This window comes from Corvus hawaiiensis, chromosome 7 (genome assembly GCF_020740725.1).
Source record: "Corvus hawaiiensis isolate bCorHaw1 chromosome 7, bCorHaw1.pri.cur, whole genome shotgun sequence".
Taxonomy (NCBI): Eukaryota; Metazoa; Chordata; class Aves; order Passeriformes; family Corvidae; genus Corvus; species Corvus hawaiiensis.
In genome coordinates, this window is record NC_063219.1 from 13,699,906 (window position 1) to 13,723,383 (window position 23,478).

Genomic DNA, 23,478 nt, shown 5'->3' on the forward strand with positions numbered 1-23,478 from the left:
AACCAGAACCATCACACCTTTGATTTCAGCCGGGGGTTTTCTCTGTTGTTTTGGGGGTTCTGCTTGTTGTGTTTATTACCAGTATTGTGTTCTTTTGGTAACTTGCAAGACTTCTCATCTTGTAAAGTATTGGTGCTCACCAGGGCAAAGTCCAGTATTTTGCCTTCACATATGTTGCAGAAGTTCTGTGAGGTGTAATAAGGTTGAGAAATGGTTTAAAGTGCTATGTGTTCTTACATGCTGGGAGAGAAGCATTTGCACTGTATTACTAGGGCTCTGCCTTCTGAAGAGTCTGATGGCAAACAGAAGTAACTGCTTCAGAACCCTCATCTCTTCTGTGGTTAGTATTTCACTGTAATGAATTCAGTGATTGCTTGAACAGAGTGTATTACTTCCTGTTTCCAGGAAGCAGAGCCATTGTAATGGAGTGCCAATATGGGCCAAGGAGGAAAGGATTTCAGCCTAAAAAAGCTGGTGAGCAGGAAAGCACCTCTGGCCAGCTGTACAAAGCCACTTGTCCGGCAAGGTGAGAATTATCTATAAAGCATTCTTTCTGTGAGCCGTGACAGAGCACTGGTTTGGGGTGGTAGCTGATACTCACTGTAGCTCTCTTAGCTTTATCTCCTTGATAACTTGAGGTTGATACTTATTTAGAGGTAAGGAGGAAAATGCTGTCCCGTTTGACTGAATCAGGCTGAAATTTGGTAGGTTGCCTGGATGCAAAGTAGCAGTACATCACTAATGAAATACAAGTGGGATTCATTATCTACCTGAGCATTCATGAGTTGTTGTGGTGTCCTTTAGTGACTATTTCTGCTCCTAAAACTTTGTCATCTTATTAGTTGTTTCTTCTTCAGGCTTTTAATTGCTCTGTTATCAGTCAGTCATCCTAGTCTAGCACGTGTCCTATGTGCTGAAGGAGTTACAGTTCTTCCTGTTCACTGGGGATTTTCTCCTCCTTCAACACTAATGTTTTGGGTTTTTTTTCCTCACCCTTGAGCATTCTCCTGGGTGATTGTTCAGTTTTTACTGAGCTAAGAGTGTGTTTGATGAATAGTTGCAGCTAGGTCTGTATGTGCTCAGTTCTGCATAGCTGGGTGAACTGCAGCCTGCTCACAATTGGTGTTGTGCTTTTACTATACTGGGGGATGAGGGCTTTTGCTGAGGAGTAAAATCACTCTGGCTGAGTGGCTTCCAGACCAGAACAGAAGTGTGTCTGTCTGCATCCTTAAGAATTTTACCATTCTTTTAGAGACTCCTCACACCCTACATGGCTCTGCTTGAACTATTTCCATATTAATGCCTGATATGAAGTGGGATTTTTGCCTTTCCCCTCCCAAGGCCAAAGTATACTGATGGAGAATTTTTTTTATTCCTCCTTGGAAGGATCTATATTAAAAAGGTTCAAAAGTTTCCGGAATACAGGGTTCCTACTGACCCTAAAATTGACAAGAAAATCATAAGAATGGAGCAGGAGAAAGCATTCAACATGCTGAAGAAAAACTTGATAGATGCTGGAGGAGTCCTCAGGTGAAACTTCCACTTTTTTCTTTATTTTCACAAATGAAGCAGAAAAGAGCAGTATTTTACTTGGTCTTCTTTTTTTTTTTTTTTTCACTTAGTCACTTATTAAAAGTAAAAAAAAATTCACGGTGTCAGTAAGACTTCTGTGGCACTGAAGTATTAATTCAGTAAATGTGTTAAGCACTAAGCTATGGAACTTCAGCAGGTGTTTCCATGCAGGGAATTGATAGAAATAGTTGTATTAATTTGGAGTTTGATCTAGTTCATTTTGCATTGAAAGGTGTGTGAGGGCCCTGAGTTCTGAAAGACATCTTCTGTCTCAGGGGCTGTAAAATCTTAAGTTGCCCTGACTAGGTTGCTGGTAGTTGTCAGACTGTTCCCCCAAGACACTAATTTTTCGCCTTTGTTTGAGAACTGTGTGTATAAACTCTCTCCTTCTTGCTAGGTGGTATGTACAGTTACCTACTCAGCAAGCCCACCAATATCATGAAATGGAAATTTCCTGCCTCCCTCCTTCGCCCTCCCATTTTTCTGTGTCTTCTGAGGAGGAGGAGGAAGTTGTTAGAGATGAGAACAGTACTCTACCTTCTCGACTTCATCCTCAAGTGGCAGACAAGATCCGAGAACTGGTGTCTCAGGGAATAGAGCAGGTCTATGCAGTGAGGAAGCAGCTAAGGTACAGAACTGTCTGCAATGCTCTCAGTCTATAGTACTATATCTACTTTTGCATTTGATTAATTTGGTTTCCAGCTAAAGGGCAGTGCTGATGCATTACTGAATCTATTTCCCAGATGTCATGAGTCTGTTTCTCCCAGCCTTTGATATCTCTCCATATCATTGTAGTTAGCCACTAGGAGCTGCTGTACTCTGTAAAGTTACTTGAATAAATGGAGGTTTTAAATTCCAAACTCTGTAGCAGATGCACAAGGAACTGGCTCAGAAGATCATCTAGCTTGCTTTTGTCTTGTCATTGCAGCAAGGGGAGGGAGAATGTAGCAGTGTCTCTTAACAGCGGGAAATAGCAGAATATATTTAAATATGGTAATAAATGTCTTTTAACATATGACAGAAAGTATGTGGAAAGAGAATTATTCACGCCTGATGAAGTGCCAGAAAGACATAACCTGTCCTTCTTCCCCACTGTGAATGACATCAAGAACCACATTCATGAAGTGCAGAAGTCCCTAAGGAATGGAGAGATGGTGTATAATTCAGAAAGTATCCCAGCAACGGTATGTTGGCCTTTGTGTATCCTTTTGGATTTTGGAGTTAAATACTGGAAATCTTAATTTTTACCGCTTAGCTGTATTTCATCCAGAATTCTCTGTGACTTTATATTTCCAGCAGCAATATTTTCAGTGGAATCTCTGGCTGAGCAAGATTGGCTTGAATGTGAATAAAACCTTCTGACCTTATTCGGTATTTATCTCATCAGCATTGGATTGCTGTTAGTTGATTGACAAATTACACAGTACTAGCACTTCTTGATGACTGCATGAACTGGAAGCCACTGGTGTAGAAAAATTGACATGTGGCATAAAATTTTATTCATTACTTTGTCACTGTCTGTGTTTTGAAGAAGTTACTACTACTTTTCAGTAGCTGGAAAAATGGGGAAAAAGTGTGTCTCAGGTGCAGTCTAAATTAGGACTTACAATACATTTTGGATGTGTAAATAGTAATAAATGCAGTTTATAGCAAGTGAAGTAAGCTTGGAGTTGAGTCTTCCAAATGCTCAGTAATTCTTAAATCTTGTTCCATAATTTTCTTCCATGTATTGAGTAATAAAGGGTACACAGTGATCCTAGTTTTCTCAGTTATGAGACTGACTGTTCAGAAATTGCTGATTTAAAATCAGCTTTGACAAACAGCACTGTTAAATCATGCTGTGTCATCAGTCTTTTCCCTCTCCCTACACTGTTGTAGCCCAGGTGAGTGAGTGTGCTTGTTAGTTAGCCAAATAGTTTGACTATTTTCTATTTTAAAGTCACTAAACTGTCATGAGCAGATAAAGCAGATTAACCTTCCTGATACAGTGCACGTTTAAAAATCTTTTACAGTAGTTTTTTTTGTGTGTGTGTGAATCAAGAGCTCAAAAAATGCATAATTATAAGAAAATAAGAAAATGTAGTTTTAGACACTTTTCCATCAGTCCTATATTGAGCCTGTGTTCCTGTAGACAAGCTTGTACCCTTTCTGAGAACTGAGATATTTTTCCTTTCAGCTGCAATGGACCACAGACAGTGGGAATGTCCTCACAGAAACAGTGACTGTTGCGTTTGCCTCACCGCCTTCAGATGGTAGGACTGCAAGTATAACCTGTCTGTCTCTAAGTGTGTTTTGTTAGCTATGTCACAGAAAGTCACTTTCCTTCCAGGGAGGTTGCTGTCATGTCCCGTTGCTCAGGTGAACTTAAGAAGGATTATTTTGCTATAACTATGTGGGTTTACTTTTTTTTAACTATTTGACTGCATGTGTGGAAAAAATGAGCATAGTCATGATGTTGTTGGCAGAAGTATTAAAATTATAAATTTGCCTTTTATTTAGTATCTTCAAGCTACCAAAAATTCTAATGGGATGGTTATCTGGAAAGAACATTTTACCTTGGATGAGGGTGCTAATAACACCTGTTTAGAGAGAATTAAGTTACTACTGAACAGATATGTCTGTCAGGGGACACAACACCCAGGATCCAGCTGGGTACTTGAGTTCCCACATGTCTCATGCTACACATATGCTTAAATATCTTGCTGAAAGGGACTTCGATGCACATTGAGACTCCTGCTTCTCACAAAGTCATTGGCTTGATGAGTTCCAGTGCTAGGATCAGGCCCTGAACAACAAACATTATATTTCTGTTGCTGGAATTGAGAGCACTCCTTTCCATTTTTCCTTGATGCTTAGAATAGAAATAGAAACACGGGTGTTAAGTGTCAGCAGGGCTGAGAGATGTGTTTCTTCAGTTCTTTGTGATGTAACTTCTTTATTAATGTGGCACCCAAGTATCATCTCTTCCCAGTGATTGCTGAGCCACAGTTAAACTTCTTCCCAGTCTGTGGCAAAACTAGAATGTAGATATGGTAGATTTCTATATAAACTTATTTTTATGCATTCTTGGTCAAAGGACTGTTTTTTTTCAAGATATTACGCTGTTTTTCCTTTGTTGAAAGTGGGTTGCTACTATTATTACTTCAACTTCAAAGCACGTACTAAGACAAAATACAGGTGTTTGTAACTAGATCTACTTGCTACCCACATAGTTACAATTACACGTAGGCTAAGATGTTCTGTTGGATTATGGTGGCTGGTAATAATTAGATTATTCTGTCCTTCCCACCCTTGTTTCAAGGACATTTTGTCTAGTGTGACACCAAAATAACTTTTCTTCATGTTTGTAGATGCTTTCCCCATCCTTTGTTTAACAGGTTTGATGTGAAACTCATCAGAACTCTATATGTGGCTTTTAGCAGGGATATGATTGAAGTGAGGTGGAAGAGCCTAATGGTTTGCACACGTTCAGATGATGCTGCAGACTTCGCAGATGTTTTTAATCTCAGTAGCAGAGCCAGCTGGTTTCTGCATTTAACTGATACATGGTGGTGGGTACATTTTGTTCTAGACAGATGACAGAGAAGTCTACAGGGACCAAAGGGGCACTGCCACAGTTGTCATGTTCAGGATTTACTTGTGTCAACAGTTATCCTGTGGTTCTTGCTGAAGAAGTCCTGCTGATGCATTTGTGTCCTTTTCCCCTTAGGTCAGGGAGTGACGTGGGCCAATTTCTTATTTGTTGTAGCAGGAAATATAAACCCCCAGAGGTTTGGCTCACTGCATGAGTTCTCCTAAATGACTTGGTCTACCTGATTTATGTGAAACAGTTCCATACACCAGTGCATTTACTGTTTAAAACAAGGCCAAGGTTGGGCTCTGTTTTGTTTGGGATTTTTTAACTCTTATTTTGGCTGCTGCTGCAATGGATTAATTTGAACTGAAAAGCATTATGTATGCTTGGTGCTTTAGGGAGGAATTCCAGTGTTTACAACTGTGAGAGAACAAGAGGTTTAGACTCAGCTTGAACAGTGTCCTTCTTTTTTAAGGAAGTCTTGTTTTTTAGGAAAAAAAGAAATTTGCAATGTGAACAGACTTACTGTGCGTAAGCTTGCGTGCCTGTGTTAATATTGGCATTACTGTGTTTTTATGGAGAGACACAGAATAGTTGTGCCTTCAACAGCTTCAACAGTGATAGAGCTCAGCAGGGGTGACTTTTGGTATGAACGGAGTGCTGGAGAACATTCAGAAAGAGACCAATTCTTGCTTTCTTTGTTTTACACAGATAATTTTCTAAGACAAAGTAGCCTATCAAATGTGTAAACATCCATCCAGTGACATACTGAATTTTACAGGAAGCAAAAGAATGGGATTTGTTTAGTTTTCTGCACATGTGAACCAGCTCAGTGAATATAAACAGAAACTCTAATTGCAGCATGTCTCTTCTCTCCTTATATGTGTGGGTATGTGTTTGTAGACATTTCAACACATGTTTATAATTGTATTACAAAAAAGAAGCCTGACTTCCTAAAAATGAGCTCTCATTAATGTTTGTGAAGAGGTAGCAAGGGAGAACAGCATTAACTTTTCAGACTTCTCTTTGTATATGTTTTTTTTTTTAATTTCAACTTGTGCCAGATGGAGACAACTATACATTTAAGAAATCAGGCAAGAACAGAACTTGTTTGTGCAGAACTCCCTATCTCCTTGTGATACAACTTTCTTTGTAGTGGGTAGAGGAGGAGTTGAACTATTACCTTTTTTCCTAGGCTTGTTGCTGTAGAGTACGACCTAGGGAGAGAACTACTATCTCTTCCTGCATGTGAACATTCACATATAAATAAGGGATCTCTGTATAATATTAAAAAGAGTGTAAATATTTGAAGTACTTGCATTCAAGAAGATTTATAGATTTATATGTATCTTCCGGTCAGTTACAATTGTTAAGAGTCTGCAGATCAGTATGTATGTTGAAAAATCTACCTCCACTCAGACTGCTGGAAACTTTCTCTATGATTTTCTGATAGTGTTTGCCATTGACCATTCTCAAATCTTTTGCATTCACTAGACTAATCTGCATTCACAGGACAAGTTCTTCTTTTACCTCCATAACAGTGAAACTGAGAAGTAAGAAGCTGAGCAATGTCTGCTTGCATCTGTATAAATCTTAACCAAAGTGTTCTGGGTGGCTCAGACAGGAAATGGAATGATCTCATGAGAAGTTTTCTTGCAGAAATCGCTACAAGCAAATCCCAGTTTTCACAAACCTTCAGGAAATGAAGTCCATCATTCTTGCATTAAATAAGAATTTTGAGGATATGATGTAATCTGTAGGCTGAAAGACCTCCAGATAAATGGACTTTGGATGATATTGCATAGAAGTTATGCTAATTTCACAAAGATATTAAGGGAGTGGTGAGACAGAAAATTTCCTGTGTAGGTTTTTATTTTGGAAGACAATCCTTTCTTTTGATACCTGTCTGTTATTAAGCCCTTACTGAGGTGTAGATACTGTCAAATTATTTGCTGCTTTGCTAGAAATGTTTCAGCTTTTATGTTACAACTGCAAATTCAAAGCACGGTGTAGGGTGCAATTACTTTGCTCTCAGGAACAGATTTATTGGTGCCTCTGGTTTTTGGTCTGTACAGATACATACAATCTTCCTGCAGTATTGTCTTTTTGTCATACCCAGTCTTCTTTCTTTAGCATCAAGTTCTGCAAAGAGAACAGCATATATATATATGTATATATGTGTCTTCTGGATATCTGTATTGAGATTGAAGGGAGTTTGTTTGGTTCACAGGGGTGGCTTTTATTAAACAGAAGAGATTTGTCATAACTGTGTGCTTCCTCACTTTGACACTGTAGGGAGCTCAGGAGGGGAGTCAGTCATCACCAAAGCAGAATCCAACCAGAGTGGGGAGTCCTTGACACCAGAAACAGCTCAGCTGTTGTCTTCACTCTCTTCACTTCAGCCCAAGATATTTGCACAACTTCAGGTACAGTCAAGTCATTTACAGAACATCAACCATGCTGTGCTGGAAGTGCTGAAGGCGAGCTGAGAACAGCAAGTTCCCTCTCACCTGATGCCAGACAATAGCTGGGTAACACGGACTTTGAGGTAGCTGTCAGCTCTTAGTCTGGTCGCTCTTGCACATCACATTTAGCACAGAGCTGTGGTACAGGGGATCCCACTACTATCTTTTGACACTTCGAAGGTAGGGTCCCTTGTGAAGGCAAAACCAAGAGGATAAAGGTAGTGGGTTTCTACCTCAAACCAAGTACCTATTCATTTTCCACACAGTCCAGTCATTTTATAATGAAAATGCTGCAAAACAGTGGGGAGATGAGACAGTCTTGTTTATTCCTTTTAAATCCTTCTCCAGCCTCTCAAGAAAATACCTTAAAATCCTGAAACTGCTCCTAGCTCAGAGCTGTAAACTTGCAGGTTGAAGGGCTGAAGAGAGAGGGATAAGAATGTCATGCTAAAAGAGCTTCTTCTAAAGCTTATCTCCCTTCAAAGCTGGCTCTCTTATCCTTCTTCCTTAACTGCTTTGAAAAGCTGCCTTCATATTTCCTGAAACCCAATAAAATGCATGATCTTTTTGCTAGAAGTACAGTCTGTAGTAAGATTCTGTTCTACTTGCTGTTTCCCTCTCTTTTTGAGGACAGCCTGGCTCTACCTCACACCAGTTTATTTAAAGCAGCGTGCTTAGCTTATAATACCCATCTCTTGTGGGAATGGGCAGTACTGGGGAGTGATCTGAAACTGCATATGAATCCAAAATTAGAGCTTTATGGTCATCAGCAGTCTTCTAAATGCTGCTGGATTTTGTTGTCTTAATTGTTTTCAAGCACATTTTGAGCCTAGAGTTGCTAGGATTGAGTGTTCAAAAGAGATAATAAGTAGAAAGTCAGAGGCTATCTAGTTCCAATAAATACAATACATGCTGTTAAATGCAAGCTGCTTCTGCTGTAAATACTGGTATGTTGGTACTTCTGCCTTCTCTTTCACAGGGATTACAGCTGCAGTCAACATTTACCTCAACAAACGGATCAACGGCCCTGATAGCTGTAAATAACCATTCCCCTCCCAGCCCTTCGAGTTTCCTGGATTCCCTAGGGAGTGCAATAACCAGCCATTCTCTAGCACTTAGTCAGGGGCACAGCCTGCAAGCAGGTGCTGGCCTAACACAGCGTAGTGCTGCTGCTCCTGCTTTTGGGACTCTGCCTGGCTCTGATCAGAGTCTGGTTGCCATGGGCCAGCTGGTACCAGCTGGAGGGGTGGATGACTCCAGAAACCTCGAAGGAGGAGTCCATCAGATTCTCTTAGGAGATGTACAGACTATTCCAGTACAGATTGTGGACAGCCATCCAGCACTTAGTAAGTTGCAGTTTTCTCAATAATATGTAAATATAGAAAATACAGTGGATTTTGTTCTGTGTATCTTGAAGATAGGAGATAAATGTGTTGATAGTGGAGAACTCAACACAGACTTCTTTCAGACAATTCTAATTAGTTATTACTGTTAAAACAAAGGAAAAAAATGACAAACCAAAATAAATTAACAAAACCCACAAAAAAACCCCAAACTTATTTTTTGCTGTAAAAAGATGCTAGTCAGTTTCTTTGACCAAATACCAACTCCTATGTTAAGCACAGTATTTTTGCCAGAAATCCTAGTATTTAGCTGTAATTATGATCTTCAAAATTATTTCTTTAGGGAGAAATAAGAATAGAAAATAATGGATATTGAATCTAGTTAGAACTCTTTGGAAAGAAATATGGGGGGTTTGAAGACTTCTTTGTTTACACAATCCCCGCAGATCTCTGAAAATTTTCAATAATGTTTTAATAGTATTCTGTAGTCATCAGTATGTTTTAGAAGTGATCAGATAAATTTGTATGTAATCCTGGGAATTTCAAACTTCTGTTTGAAAACAGTTTTTAAAAACTACACAATAAACACCATAAATAGCTTTATGTGAAAATGGAAGGCTCTTTAAAACCATTGCTATCAAATATAAATACAGTCTTTGAGTTCTCAGCCATAGGAACTGATTGGGAATGGGTGCTTGCATTCTCACAGATTGGTTGTTAATTCTTGACGAAGAAGACCTATTAGATATGGAGCACATAGAAATCAGCACAACATGGTCTTTTACCTACCCAGAGTCTGAAACATTTGTGTGCAATGCTTTGTTATTTCTGTATTATTTTCTCATGTCATCTGTGACTTCTAAAAATATGGATCTTGAGTAGTTCTGCAGGAACATGTAGGTAAAGATGTTCTAGATCATAGCTACACCTTCATAATGACATAGCAGTAATTACCATCTCGATAAGTACCAATGACTTTTGCAGGTCAGCAAAACTTTATTCCTTTTTATTTCTTCATGTATTCTTAGATTTTCATTTTCAGAATATTACAGAATTTAGTATAAATTAAGGGTAGTTGAGGAAATATACTGAAACTTATATGTGTTAAGGTAGTAATGGATTCTTTTGCTGTGACAGTATTGTCAAAGTTAAATTTAAGGCATTTTCTACTTGTACTCAAAAGTTTGTGTAACTGGTTGCTTTCCATTTTATAATTGAATTTGACTTCTCTCCTGAGAAATTCTTTTTTTTGCAGAGTAAAAGAATTTCAGAGAACCTATCAAATGTTTCTTGTAAGTGAATTTTTAAAGAAATCCTGTTTTACTCAAAAGAAGTGGCCAATTGTGCCTGAAGTGTAAGTCATTCTGTAAACCAGCGTGCTTTAGAGCCAATTTTTTCAGCAATAGCACCCCTATTTCTTCATTCCCCTTCAAAAAAAAAGGCTCTCATAACAAAAACAAGAATTAAGATGGCAGCTTTATTTTTCCATGGGAAAGAGGAAAGACCTTTTGTGTGAAAGTGATTTTATATCTCCAAACTTTTTTTTATAAATTGGTTTAAATATTGTTACTTGAGGGGGGCCTTACTCCAGTAAGTTCATGTCAACTTGCAATGGCTTAGAGCACAGTAGGTGACACAACTGGCTGACCAGCTAAAAAGCAGTAAACTTCCTATGTGCCTTACCTATTAGCTTGAGTTCCTGAAATACTTTTCTTTTAAATGCACAGTTATTAGGGCTGAAGCATTGTCAATGGAGTTTGAACTTCAATGTTTGATTTTTGTTTTGTTTTTAAGCTGAAGAAAATACAGAGGGTGTTGTTACCTGTGTGAGCCAAGTTAAACAAGAACCAAGAGAAAAAGCATTGTCTATGGAAAATAGATAAAATCAGAGACTGCCACGGTTCCTCACCATAGTTCCTCGCCTTCACCTGTGAAGCCTGGGAGGATTTTTCAAATTGGAGAACTCTAAATGTCTTGGAAGGAAATGCAGGTGCTCTCAAAGTACTGCCATTCTTTTTTAATTGTATTATGACATTCAGACTAAGCATATTTTATAGTAGTTCTGACAGAAAGCTGTTTTGGTTTGACTGATGTGGCTCACTGCCAACTCCAGGTCATTCAGTTGCCCTGTGGAACACCACCTCTCTCTTCTGTTTCAAGTTTTGAGTAATTTGGATTCTGTCCAAATGGCCCATTTTGTTCATTGTTTCTGAAGGTCTTCCACATTTTAATTCCTTAGCTTTAGAATGTGGATCACAATGCTGGGATTGCATTTTCTCCTTGAGACCCTTGACTCTTATTGCACTACAGAGACCATAGAATCTGTCAGCTCCAAGATCACAGAATCCAACAGCAAAGTGGATCAGTATGGCCATGGTTTTGTGACAAAAGGATGGTCCAGGATGCTAAACTTCAAAGTGATAAAGGACATGGATGCTTAAGAAAATGCAACTTTGACCTGATCATAATGTTAATGGTGTGAAGATCAAGGAGAGGAGAAAGGTGAGGTTGGTAGGTGAACATAAGGTTGTATGATAAAGAAAAGTGTGTGAATTGTAATGGTGAATGTTTTTGACTTTGACATCTTTGAACTTAAGTTCTGGCTTTATAATGAGGTTCATTGATGCATGCAGCCTTCCTTTGCAGTTGGTCATAACAACTAAATGCAGGAGTCTTTCTCGTGGAAAATGATTGATGCTGCCATTTCAGCTTATCTGCCTCTTGCTTTGTGCACTTAAAGCTATCAGCTCAGATAAATGTGATTTAACCTGCTGCTGTTTGTGATGTAGGGCTTTTGGATACATTCCTAACAAAGAGAAGCCTAAGAAAACAAAGGAAGTAATCAAAGCAATATATCCAAGTGTGCTGTCACCATAACACTCAGAAAACAAACTCATCTTTTTCAAAAGTGACATATTCTAGGACTAATGTTGTCCATACAATTAAAATATTTACTAGGAATCTTCAGAAAATTGAATGTGATAAAAATTATCTTTCAGAAATACTTAAATCAAAGCCGTAATAAGTGACAAGCACTGAGCTGTGTAATGTGTGACAGACGTTTCTTTAAGAAAAAAAATTGCACCTACAAATAACTTGGAATCAATTTAAAGCTGTAAATGAAATGAAACCGATGCCAACATAGATACCAAGTTAAGCAATTGCATTGTTTGCTTCAGGTGTTGAATTCCTAGAGCAACATTCAGAGTAGTTTGTATACAGCAGTAGGAGCCTTTCTGTTACTAGTTCCTACTAAGTGGTTGAGAGCCTGATCATAAAATTAGGGGTTTTTTCCTGCATGCTGTGGAAGAATTCAGTGTGAGGACTTTTCTGTTTTTCAGACTTGAAAACAAATAAGCAAAGAACCCCAGGAAAATTATTAGTTTATGTAGAGAAGAAAGTGGTGTGAATATTATATGAACCAAAATATTAACATTTTTAAATTGTTACATTTAACTTACAATCAAGCATTCACAAACATCTTCTAAATAGTGGTCATTTAAAATGATTTTTTCATTTTCTTTTGAGTATTTAAAGCTAAAGCTTTCAGAAATCTTACATTAAACTTGTGTTCCAAATGCCTTTATGTGCAAAATCTGTTAGTTAGATCCTGTATCTTAGTCTTAACATATATTAACTTCTCTGAGGTTAAGTAACATTGGAAACACTATTTGTTTAAAGCTCATGTTTCTGGGTTAGGTCCCATTAGAATTTTCCAACAGGACCATGCTCTTACTAAATAAGAGCCAGTATTTTATCATGCAAGAGTGCAAAAAAGTCTCCAGTTTTTTGGAGCCTCTCATATTTGGTATCAACACTGACTTGTTTTGTGGTAAACTTTACTCATTTCTGGCTAGAAAAAAATCCCCCAAGACTTACCTGTGGGTTTTTTTTATTTGGTTGGGGTTTTTAGTTTTGTTTTATTTGATTGTTCATTGGTTTTTTGGTTGGTTGTTTTGCTAATTGTGAAGATATCTCCCAAATGGATGTTCTCTGCTGCAGTCTTAGTTCTGGAGTACTCAGCCAGCAGTCCCCTTCTCTTTTCCAACTCAAAAACTGCATACCAGAATGGGTACCTCCTTGCTGTATTCAATAATCCATCACCATCAGTTTTCTGAAAGTTTAAATGAGTGCATTCCAAATGATACTCTCTTTCCCTATATTGCTCTTTTTTTGAGATTTTTTCCTCATTGTTGAGAATGCTTCTTTCCAAAAGAATAAATTACAGCTAAAGATTACCAGCAAGAGGTTATTTCCATTTTAGTTCTCTTCAAAGCAGACAATACATTTGTGATTGGAGTAAAAGCTTAGGGAAAGACAAGTTACATTTCCATCAGTTCTTGCTTAGTTCCCTCATTAACAGTTCTGGGTTTTAACCCTGTTCTTTCCACCATGAGCTACAGTCTCATCCTGTGCCGAACAGTATTTCTGATGGTATTTCTGGTTTTGACCTAGTGCACACAGCTGGAGAAAACACTCTTTTAGTCCATCTTGAATTGCAGGCTCTGAAATGAATTTTGTATTCAATCCTGATTTGTATGGTAGTCTGAAAACAATAGAAGAAAAAGTTGGAAGAATTTTAAAGAAGCAATAAAGAATTAGTTGTTTTTAAAAGCTGGGGATTAGACTTGCAGTTCTGTTTATTGAAAAATTTATTTTAGATGATTCTTCAGCCAATACTCACATTTTTGTCCTCAGTTTTCTTCATTTTCACAGAATTTCAGTTCTTTGTCTTCCAAATACATACTTCGGTTTATTACTGTGTTGGTTTTTTGTAATTTAATGTAATCTTTCTTTTTCAAAGAGTATGTTTACATTTGTTTTGTGCATGTTGCTAAAGGAGGAACATGAACTCATCCCCCATGTCCAGTCTCTGTATTCAATTTAATGCCTTTGCTCACTAATATCCATCTAAATTTTACAGAGAAGACTGCTATGTATATGAGAAAAATCAGAAGTAAATGCTACCACTTTCAATGGTTAAAGTTGTTAAACAGAATACTCAAGGCTGATTTTTCAGCATAAGCTATGTAGCTTGATGCAAAGTAGTTGGTTATTACTTTGTGTTGGAATTGTAGATGTTCTTCTGATGTTTATTTTGTTTCCTTGTGGTAGTTGTGTGCAAGCACTTATTTTGCAAACCTAGAATTCCTGACCTTCAACAGTACTGTAAATTAACAACTGATTCTCCAGTTATCCCTGTTGTTGGTTGTCTGTAAGAGTGATTTGTTGCTTTACAAGAAGAGCTGTGCTTCTGTATGTGCATGCAAAAATAACCTTTTGGTAAAACGTAGAGAAGATGTAAGAAGGTACACATCCATAGCTCTTGTTCAAGGCTGGAGGCCTCTTGGATGGAAACCGGTACTGGTAATGAGTGCTTTTTGTGGTACAAAATTATTGCAGTTTCTACAAAATTTAGAGGCACAAATGTCTGCATATGTATGTGTATATATATTTTTTTTTCTATAGTAACTTAATGTATAATATTCCTATTCAAATGTTAACAACTTGTTCTTTTAAAGTAATGGTCTGTTTTGTGGTTATGGGGGCCCGTGGGGAGAAATCCAAGAGCTCCTTCAGGGCAGTGGATTTTAGGGATGATGGAGGACAAGTAGGATAACTGCAGGGAGACCAGGTGGAAGAAGTTCCTGAAAAGCAAGGGTCCTGCTGGGAATGCTGATGGGGACTGTGCTGTGGGGGGGGTCTTTGGGGTTGAGAGCCCAAAGGTTTAGTGCAGTTCCTGAGTCTATCTCTATGCCAGTAGTGGATAGTGTGAGTTCATGGTAGGAATTTAAAGGTATGGAAGAAAAGGGAAGCCTGTCCTGCCCTTCAAAATAAAAAAGCTGCTTGAGTTTTGGTGAGTACTGGAGGCAGATAAATGACTCCCCATAGTCTGAGGTGCCCCTTCTTAGCTTCTAATATGAAGAAGAAACTCCTCTTGGAGCTTTAGCTCAGGGCCAGAGACTTTTTCTTTACCTGTTACCAAGGAAAACAAGCCTTTTCTTCCCAACTGAATTACCTTGCTGCTCTCCTCATCCCACTGACTGCAGCTCAGCATCTGCCCAAATGTCTCTTTCTTCACACTTATTAAGGCTTCCACAGAAATCCCATGCCCTCAGGCCCTGCAGTTCTCAGTGTTTCAGTGTTGGACTGTTGAAGGAGCTGCTACGTTCACTGCACAGGTAAACACTGGTGAGCCTTGCCCCATCAGTTTTTCTCCCTCTTTACCCACTATCATAAGTAGATATGTTACTTTAAATTGAAGGTTTTTTACTTGCTTGCTTAGGGGTTTATCACCATTACTGGAATGAATATGAAGGAGCCCCATTTCACAGGCCATTTACATTCACAGCAACGGAAAAGATTTGATAAAACAAGGAGGAAAGGATGGTTTCTGACAGCTGTTAGGGTTGGCCTCTTTCATACCACTTGAATTCCTGATTCTGGCTGTGGATGGTAGCTGCCTGTTAAGTTGTCTGTCTGCTGGCAAATGTACAGTTTTCTCTCTTAAGCCTATTCAAGCAGATACATTCTCAGATGTTTAGGTAGGAGGAATCTGTTCCATTAGGGATAGAAAGTGTGATATAGCTGAGGATGGTGCTGGGGAAAGTTACTGCTCTTTATGGGTCTGTGATGAGAAAATCATCTTTGATTTGCCCTGCCTTTCTGAGCAAAGCTTTCATAGAATAGACTTCAGAGCCTATTCCATCAGTAACAATTATCTTCTCCCAGCAACAGTGCACCTCATTAATGAATGAAACAAGCCTTGTGTAAAACAGGTGGTGTTGATTTTTTTAGGTCAGAAGCTATCCAGCTGGTCTATCCAACAACAGCAACTGAGGTATGAATTGTGGGGAGAAGGAGGGGGCAGCAAATAACAAGAGTGTATGTACATGCCTTTTTTTTTTTTTTTCCAATATAAGCTCTTACATTAGTATTCCATTCCATTTCTGATGCACGTGACAAATGACACGTTTATTTTCTGAATGATGTGTTTTCTGGACAGTCTTCAAAGGAGTGGGCAGAAATAGTACTGCTGTATCATACAAAGTAATAGTGCATGTTTGTCATCTAGGACCCCTCCTATTCTTGTACAGAAGGGGTTTTAGAAGCATGGAAAGCTTTATGAGGACAAGTACTGAGCATCCTTGTCCTAAGGACTCTTCCCTGGACAATAGGAGCTGTGGGAGCAATTCTCATCAGTAGTCTGTTAGCCTCTGCTAGATAGAAGAAACCTTGCAACAAGCACGTATATGATACCCTCTTTATGCAAGTTACCTTTGGATACTTAATAGTTTTAAAATACATATCCATATATATATATGTATGTACTGCAAAATCATATGGAGACAGGACTATAATTGTTTGCACATAGTTCTTTAATACAGTTTTAATTACACTTAGCTGTGGTTAAATGATGCAGCTATTTTCAGGCACATGTAATCAGATCTTTTAATGTGGATAATTGGAATTCATGTTCTTACTACAACCATCTCTGCAGCACAGCTCAGTTGGTCATTTGGCATGTACTGGCTTCTGTTAATGACATTCTGCCTGTTTAAACAAGAGCATGCTGTTCTAAGCAAATTAAATTTCTCACTCTTCCTCATCATTTTTCTAATAGGGATTGATAAGGCTCATCATGAAAACCTGTTTGTAGTATAGTGCTTTCATAAGAGTTGATTTCTGGGTCCTCACTAGGAAGGAACTAGAGAGCAAAAGCTTACGTGCTACTGGATCTGCCATTTGGACATTTTTCTAATGTACTTGGATTTCTATAGCAGGACAGTGTCAATACAGCATAAACTGCCACTAAAATAATGTTAAAATTTCAGCTCTATCCTTGGTCAAATGTTGACAATTCAGTGGCTCCAGGAAAGATCATAGGAATGCTTCTGCACTTTGGAGAACAGTCTCTGTCTGTAGATACTATTTAAAATGTAATTAAGTGTGGCAATCAGATGGTAGTAGGAGAGCCAGAAACAGAGAGGTGTGTGTTGGCAGAGTGTCCTTGTGCCAGACTAACATTCTCTGTGCTAGTCCTGAAAGCACCCTTGAGAAACAGTGATTGTCTTTGTGTGCTGACATAGCTGTTCTTTCTGCTTGCCCACTCAAGAAGTTCTACAAGCCTGCAAGGGACATGGAGAGCATGAAGGTGTGTAAGATTTTATGAGAGGACCTGCAGGAATGGAACAGAGGAGATTAAAGTTTGATGACATGACTTCTATGTAATACACTTTCTTTGGTGGGAGGAAGAGGATTTTCCAATAGAGAATAAAAGTAAATCTTCCTTTCCAGAATATTAGTATTATTGCTGACTCTCTCTGACCTGCTCGACAAGATGCCTAGTGTTTGGACAGATCTCAGTGTTATGAGTGTGTCCCAAAATGGTAATGAATACTAATTCATACCTTGCCATCTTTGCATGTCATACTGAAACTGTAGGCCAGTGGCACCTCCTGATCGTTTTTATTGTCTGTGTGCATTTTCTTAAAGTAAATGAAAGCTTGTTTTATAAAGAAACAGTAGAGAGCTTTTATCTAGAGTCCTTTCAGATATGTACTTTTTACAGAGTAAGCTTTAACATACTAATGTTGTATATTTCTAACCCTTTAATAACCTAAATTAACCAAAGCCTTTTCAATTTTTTTTTCTTTTTATCCAGAACATGAAGCATTCCAAACTACCCCTCAAAACCACCATGCCCAGAGCCTGAAAGGTTTGGCACTTTTCTTCCTTTGTAGATGATCTTCCAGCTGTGCTGTAAATCACTGTGTTCAGTGATTTACAAGGCAAGATCAGTCTTGCCTATAACACCAGAATCCATAGTTAAGACCTATCCCATCATGTGAGGACACTTTTTCATTTGCATCATCTACCTGGTCACTTGACAGCATGTCAGTTAAAATATCTGCAAACCATATTTTGTTTATTAACATCTGTATCACATCAGTTCTAGATGCGATGAATTTTCTTTGTGCATGGAATTTGCATTGGTTTGGTGAAACCAGTGGTGTCAAAAACAATTGTCTCACAAACTGAGAGCCTTCTGTTGTGAATTTGATCTTAATCTGAGCTCTGTCTGAGCTAGGGACAAATTCTGACGCTATGCCCCTGTGTTCTGCAGTACTTGAGCAGAAGAAAAACCTTCCAGCTTGCAAGAACAGCTGCATTTGTGTTTCTACCTGATGCAAAGCTGCTCATATTAATCTCTTGAAAAATGGTTCATGGAATTCTGCTTTCCAGCTTAAGGGAAGATAAAGTCCCTGTGTATAAAAACTTGATGGACGCTGTATATAGAGAGTTGGGAGCACCTAGAACAGTCACCCTCAAGCACCTAGAATAGTCACCCTCAAGCATGCTTAATTTAGGAATAGGAGCTGGTAGAAGGAGTAAGCAACTGAAGAATATCATGGTAAAAGTAGGCATTCTTGCTCTTTACATAGCACTGCCCTTACACAATATGTTTTCTTAAACATGTTTCTTGACAAACACTGGTCAGCAGCGAGAAGAAAACAAATCTGTTTCTCCCCACTGCCAACCTACAGTTCAATAGTGCATCTGCAAATTAATCACAAGTTTGGCCTAAAAAATCTATCTTAGATCTAAATTCAGTTTTGCTTTGTCAGGTCACTGTTAAGTTACATAAATTTAACTTTTCTGTGTAGCTATTTCTCTTAAAGCTAAAATTAAATGTGAGAGAGAATTGGAAATTATTTATTTCTTCCACGACACTGTTCAGTTTTCTGAAATGTGCAGGTGTTTCCTCCTTGTCTTCCACTTTTAGCTCTTAGTTCACTATGTATTGGCTGTTTTCTCAGGATCACTTACCTCTGAGAGTACTCCAGATAACTGTCAAGAGACCAGAGCAGAGAGCAGAAGAGGAAGAGAAGTTTGCAAAAAGCTGCTTGCAGGAGATAGAAAGTTCTCAAAGTTACAGCTCAAGATTGCAATTTCTTATGGCTGAAATGGCTCAGTTTAGATGGTAAATGTTTTTTTAATATACTACTTTTTAATTGTTGATTTTGTTATTGTTTATGCTCTGAGCTCACATCTAATAAAAGCTAGAATGGTAATTTTGTATGTTTGCTTTTATCTTCAGTGCACTAGTTATCTTCTGAATGCAAACTGGTCTGACAACTCCATGTTTTTGGCTGTTGACAAAGCTGTTATCACATCTGAGGTGTTCTGTACATGGAAGGAGATGGAGGAAGTGGGAACCTTCTTGACCTTACTTCTACTGAGAACAGATAATCTGTGGAAAGAGGGCTTTACCAGTTTAAAATCAATATCCTCACAATAATTTGGTGGGTGTGCAGGTTTTTCATGTTAGGTGCTAGTGTAGGTCTAACTTTGTATATAATACAAGCCATAAAATTACCTCTCACTGGCCTAGCCTTATTTTTTGTTGTCTCGTACCACTCGTACTCATGCTTATTGCTTTTTGGGAGTGGGGAAATCGTTTTAACATGTTCTCATTTTCCACTTTTCTGCTTTTCTTCTGTTGCTTCTTTCTCATACCCAGAGCAGCACAGAAACAAATTTCTGATCTTAAAAAACTTCTCTATCCTCAGTTTCCCATGTTTTGGAGTTTAATTTCCTCTCTGCTTTATTGTGCTGGAGTTTGATTTCTTACATGACTGAACTGTAAGATATCATTGTGTTTTGCTTAAGGAGTGGGAAATACTGGGGTGAGCTCCACTGCCCCTTTCACTCCAGAAGTCCTCAGAGGAAGCACCTGCCACAGGTTCTGCTCCTGCACCTGCATCTCCACACAGGCCAGCACAACTGCAGAACTGTGCTGATGAGAGCAGTGTCTTGCACTTTGTGTACCAGCACATTATCAGTACAAAGTTACTGTTGTGAATCCAGATCAGTCTGTGGGTCTGCCCCACTGTGTCCCCACAAATGACTCTTCGGGCACAAGAAAGAGAGCACAGGAGATGGCCCCAGGAAGTTCTTAATGTCCAGCTTTTAGTTTGTGCTTTTGTATTGAGTTCAGGTGCCCTGGTGTGGGTGGCCCTGTGCAGGACACAGCTGGTTCCAGGCAGCTCTGCAGTGGACCCACAACAGGACACAGCTGAGCATGTCAGTGATGCTGGGGGCACCTCTGTGGAGGTGTCTGTATGAATGGGCAAAATGCTGCATGGCAGAGAGGAGTGAGGAAGAAGGTGAAACAGTCCTCTGAGCACCAAAGTCAGAGAAGAAGGAGAGGGAGGAGTTGCCTCAGGTGCTGGAGCAGGTATTTTCCCTGCAGACCACAGAGGATCACATGCCAGAGCAGGTGCAGATTTTCCTGAAGGAACTGCAGTCCATGAAGAGGAGCCATGCCAGAACAGGCTTCTGCTGAAGGACTGTGGCCTGTGGAGAGGACACGTGATGGAGCGATAGGAAGAAGCTGTTACAGACTGACCCTACTTTGCCCTGTGCTGCCTTGGACAAGGGGAGACAGAGAATTTGGGGGTTCAAAGTGTGAAGCTGAGTCTGAGGAAAGAAGGCAACATGAAGGGAATGTGCTTTTTTAATTTTCCTTTGTTTCTCAGTGATGTAATCTGTTTTAATTGGCAATAAATTAGTTTTCCTCATATTGATTCAAATACTGAAATTTACATCTGGATGCAAGTCATGGTAGAAAATCCTGATTTCTGTTTGATCACTGCAAGTCACTATTGCCTTCAATTTTTTAAGTAAGACAAAAAATTGATCAAATTTTGATTTTTAAGAATTCATTCTGTGTGTAGGAAGTAGTTTACCATGTCTGAATCAGGAGTTGCATTTCTGGATGTATTCTGGTTAGGCCTTTCAAGTTCAGCTTACTCACCTCTTCACTAGAGTAGCTCTGAGCTGGAGAATTAACTCAGGAACATGTGTAATCCATTACATTTCAGCTGGAAAAGAATACGAGCCATATCTTTACAGCTTTGAGCATGGGAGAATTATTCTGAGGCAAGGGTGCTGTAGCAGTAGATTCTACTTTATCTACTTTGGTAAAGCTGTTCTTACAGGTGTTAAGGGTGTGGCATCTTCCTGGTGTTACGTCTTGCAGTGCTTCAGAGTGGGGCAAGGTTTGCAGTGAGTGGCATCTTTGGTGAAAGTGCTGTTAACTTTGGGAAAAGAAATACACAGAGTTTGGGAATGAGATTTATATTCTTGTGCGTTTCAGAGATTATTTTCCTGAATAAGAAGGGAACTTCCTTGAGAGGGTAAGTTTTATATCTATGTTCTTACACCACCTTTGGAAAATACCTGGCACTGGACACCAAGGGCATCTAGACAGGGTACTAGGTGACATGACACACTGGTTTATACTGGGGGCTCTGTTTGGAATACAAAATTGATGGATAGCTTCCTAACGTTAGCTAAATTAATCTCTTTTTTTTTCTTCCGCTCTCTTCACATCTCACCATAAAGAAAAAAAAGGAACATGGTGAATTGTTAGTTGTCCATAAAACTGTTTATGAAGAGTTGGGCGAAAAGGACTTCTTTGATAATTAGATGAGCTTCAGAAAGAATTGCACTGTCATTGTAACTTCATCAAGTAATTTCTTCCAATGATATCACTCACTGTTGATTATTGTCTTACTGTTTATTTGCTGTATAATTTATTCATTAAACTTCTCTGGCCATGTCAGAAAAGAAATAATAGAAATAATACATATGGCAATTCTCTTTTCTCTGGAAGTTTTATAAAAAGGAAAGGAATTCCTCATTTTGCATTTAGCCACCAGCTGCTCTGGAAAAGTCCATGATTATCCGTGTTCCATAACTACCAAAAAGTCTTTTGTGCTGAAGTACTCCATAATCTTGTGATTTTTCCTTGGATCAGGCAGAGTGAATCTGACATCTTTAAAAAAAAAAAAAGGCAGACTACACTGGAACCAAATTTAGCATCTTTAGGAGCTGTGACCTAGGGTTCATCAGTTGCAATTGTAAAAAGATTGATGTTTTCATAGTGAAATGTTTTCATTCATCTAGTTTAATCCATGAACAAAAGTGTCTCCTCTTATTTCAGACTTCTGAACTCCTTTGCAGAATGAGGGATCACTAGTGAGATTAGCTAGTAACTGCAAAAATGGAAAAGTTTCCCTGTGGACAGGTGCTAACAAAATGTACCATAAAGTCAGCCAGCATCATTAACATTAGTAAGGTAAGATCTTCCAGAGATTAACCACAGGCTAATACTTTTGGTCGTGCACTGATGTTTATTCTGATCTTGCAAACAAAAATAATGTTTATGAGCCATTGCAGAAATAACTGGGAAATAAAGCACTTTGTAAAACGTCAGTCTGTGGTGGTTTTGGTTTCTGTTGGCTTTGTCAAGCTTTTACTTGGTGTTCGTTCCTTTGTGTATCCAGTGTAGGGTCTGTTTTATTTGATCTCCTATGCAGAGTAAGTTAAAATAAGTTAATAGTTAATACTTAGAGCATAAGACACAAGTACTTCATTGCAAGATATGATATTTCATATATTTTCTAACAAATAGTAAAAGTTGAATATTCTTGATAATTACCAAGACATTTCAGAGAGACTTCACATTGTATTCACTCTTTTTATCTGTGTTTCGGAATTGATGAATTACCATTTCTTTGAAGTTGTCAGCATTTGTTAGCAATAAAATGACTATTTTGAAATGGACTGTAGGTTCTTGACTGCAGCTAAAATGGTTTCAAGTAGGGAAACCAGGATTGTATTTAATTTTGAATGGCCAGAATTTCCAAAAAGAAGAGATGCTGGAGCCACCTCTGCACTCAGAGAAACACACTTTTTGGGCATAATGTTACAAAGATAAACAAGGTTTCCAGAGAAGTCTGACTGGCATCATAGCCATGTGGTGTGAGGCAGTGATGCTTCCTGCTCTGTTATGAGATGCCTAGAATACTTCGTTCATTATTCAGTGTCTTGCTGCTGACATACCAGTGAGATGATAAAAAGAAGAGTCCATGATAAATGTTTCATTTAAACCCAGAAACAGAGGCAACAGCTGGCATGTTTAAAATTTTTACACTGGTAAGTGTCTTGAGATATTTGAGGAATAAAAAGTTGTTGGTTTGGGGTTTTTTCTCTCTCTCTATAGCATTGTCTGGTAACAAAAGATAATGTTAAGCTTATTTGCCGAGTTTTATAGGATCCAGGATCAGGTAGTGCTAATAATATTACAGATTGGTAATAGTACAATTTGGATGCTTTTTTCAGATTTCCAGTTTCTGTCACTTAATTTTTCCAGGGAATTTTTGTCAGTATATTCCAGTAGCATGCTGTTTCCACTGTGTTGAAGTAGTATTGTTTACTAACTTAGTCAGAAAAAATTTTCTTTCCCATTACTTAAGTGATTTACAGAAAGGTTAGTAGAGTTGGCTGTCTAGATAAAACCTTGTCTTCTGGAGATGGATTTATTTAAGGCTGCTGAGAAGGCAAAGCTGGCATAATATGATGAGTACTGACGTTTTGAGGAATGAGGGGAACAATTTTTTGATGTTACCATAGTTGAAGCATAGCATTCACCAAGGCTGATATCTGAAGCAGA

The 23,478-nt window shown here is 38.5% G+C and overlaps 1 protein-coding gene across 14 annotated transcripts in view; it reads left to right on the top strand.

The window, feature by feature from the left end:
• CARF (calcium responsive transcription factor) overlaps positions 1–22,238 on the top strand; it is a 38,854-nt gene extending 16,616 nt beyond the window's left edge. For 6 of the 14 annotated variants that reach the window (XM_048308944.1, XM_048308945.1, XM_048308946.1 and 3 more), the window contains 11 exons: positions 406–526; positions 1,387–1,530; positions 1,970–2,200; positions 2,594–2,756; positions 3,749–3,824; positions 7,442–7,572; positions 8,591–8,957; positions 10,749–11,456; positions 15,047–15,795; positions 17,071–17,673; positions 18,776–18,820. In XM_048308944.1, coding sequence (XP_048164901.1) covers positions 406–526; positions 1,387–1,530; positions 1,970–2,200; positions 2,594–2,756; positions 3,749–3,824; positions 7,442–7,572; positions 8,591–8,957; positions 10,749–10,837 — 1,322 coding nt within the window. In that variant the 3' untranslated portion in view covers positions 10,838–11,456; positions 15,047–15,795; positions 17,071–17,673; positions 18,776–18,820. Of the gene's footprint in view, positions 1–405; positions 527–1,386; positions 1,531–1,969; positions 2,201–2,593; positions 2,757–3,748; positions 3,825–7,441; positions 7,573–8,590; positions 8,958–10,748; positions 11,457–15,046; positions 15,796–17,070; positions 17,674–18,775; positions 18,940–19,056 lie in introns of those variants that run through there. The other 8 variants (XM_048308937.1, XM_048308940.1, XM_048308942.1 and 5 more) reach the window with 8 other exon arrangements.
• Positions 22,239–23,478: the final 1,240 nt, after the last annotated feature.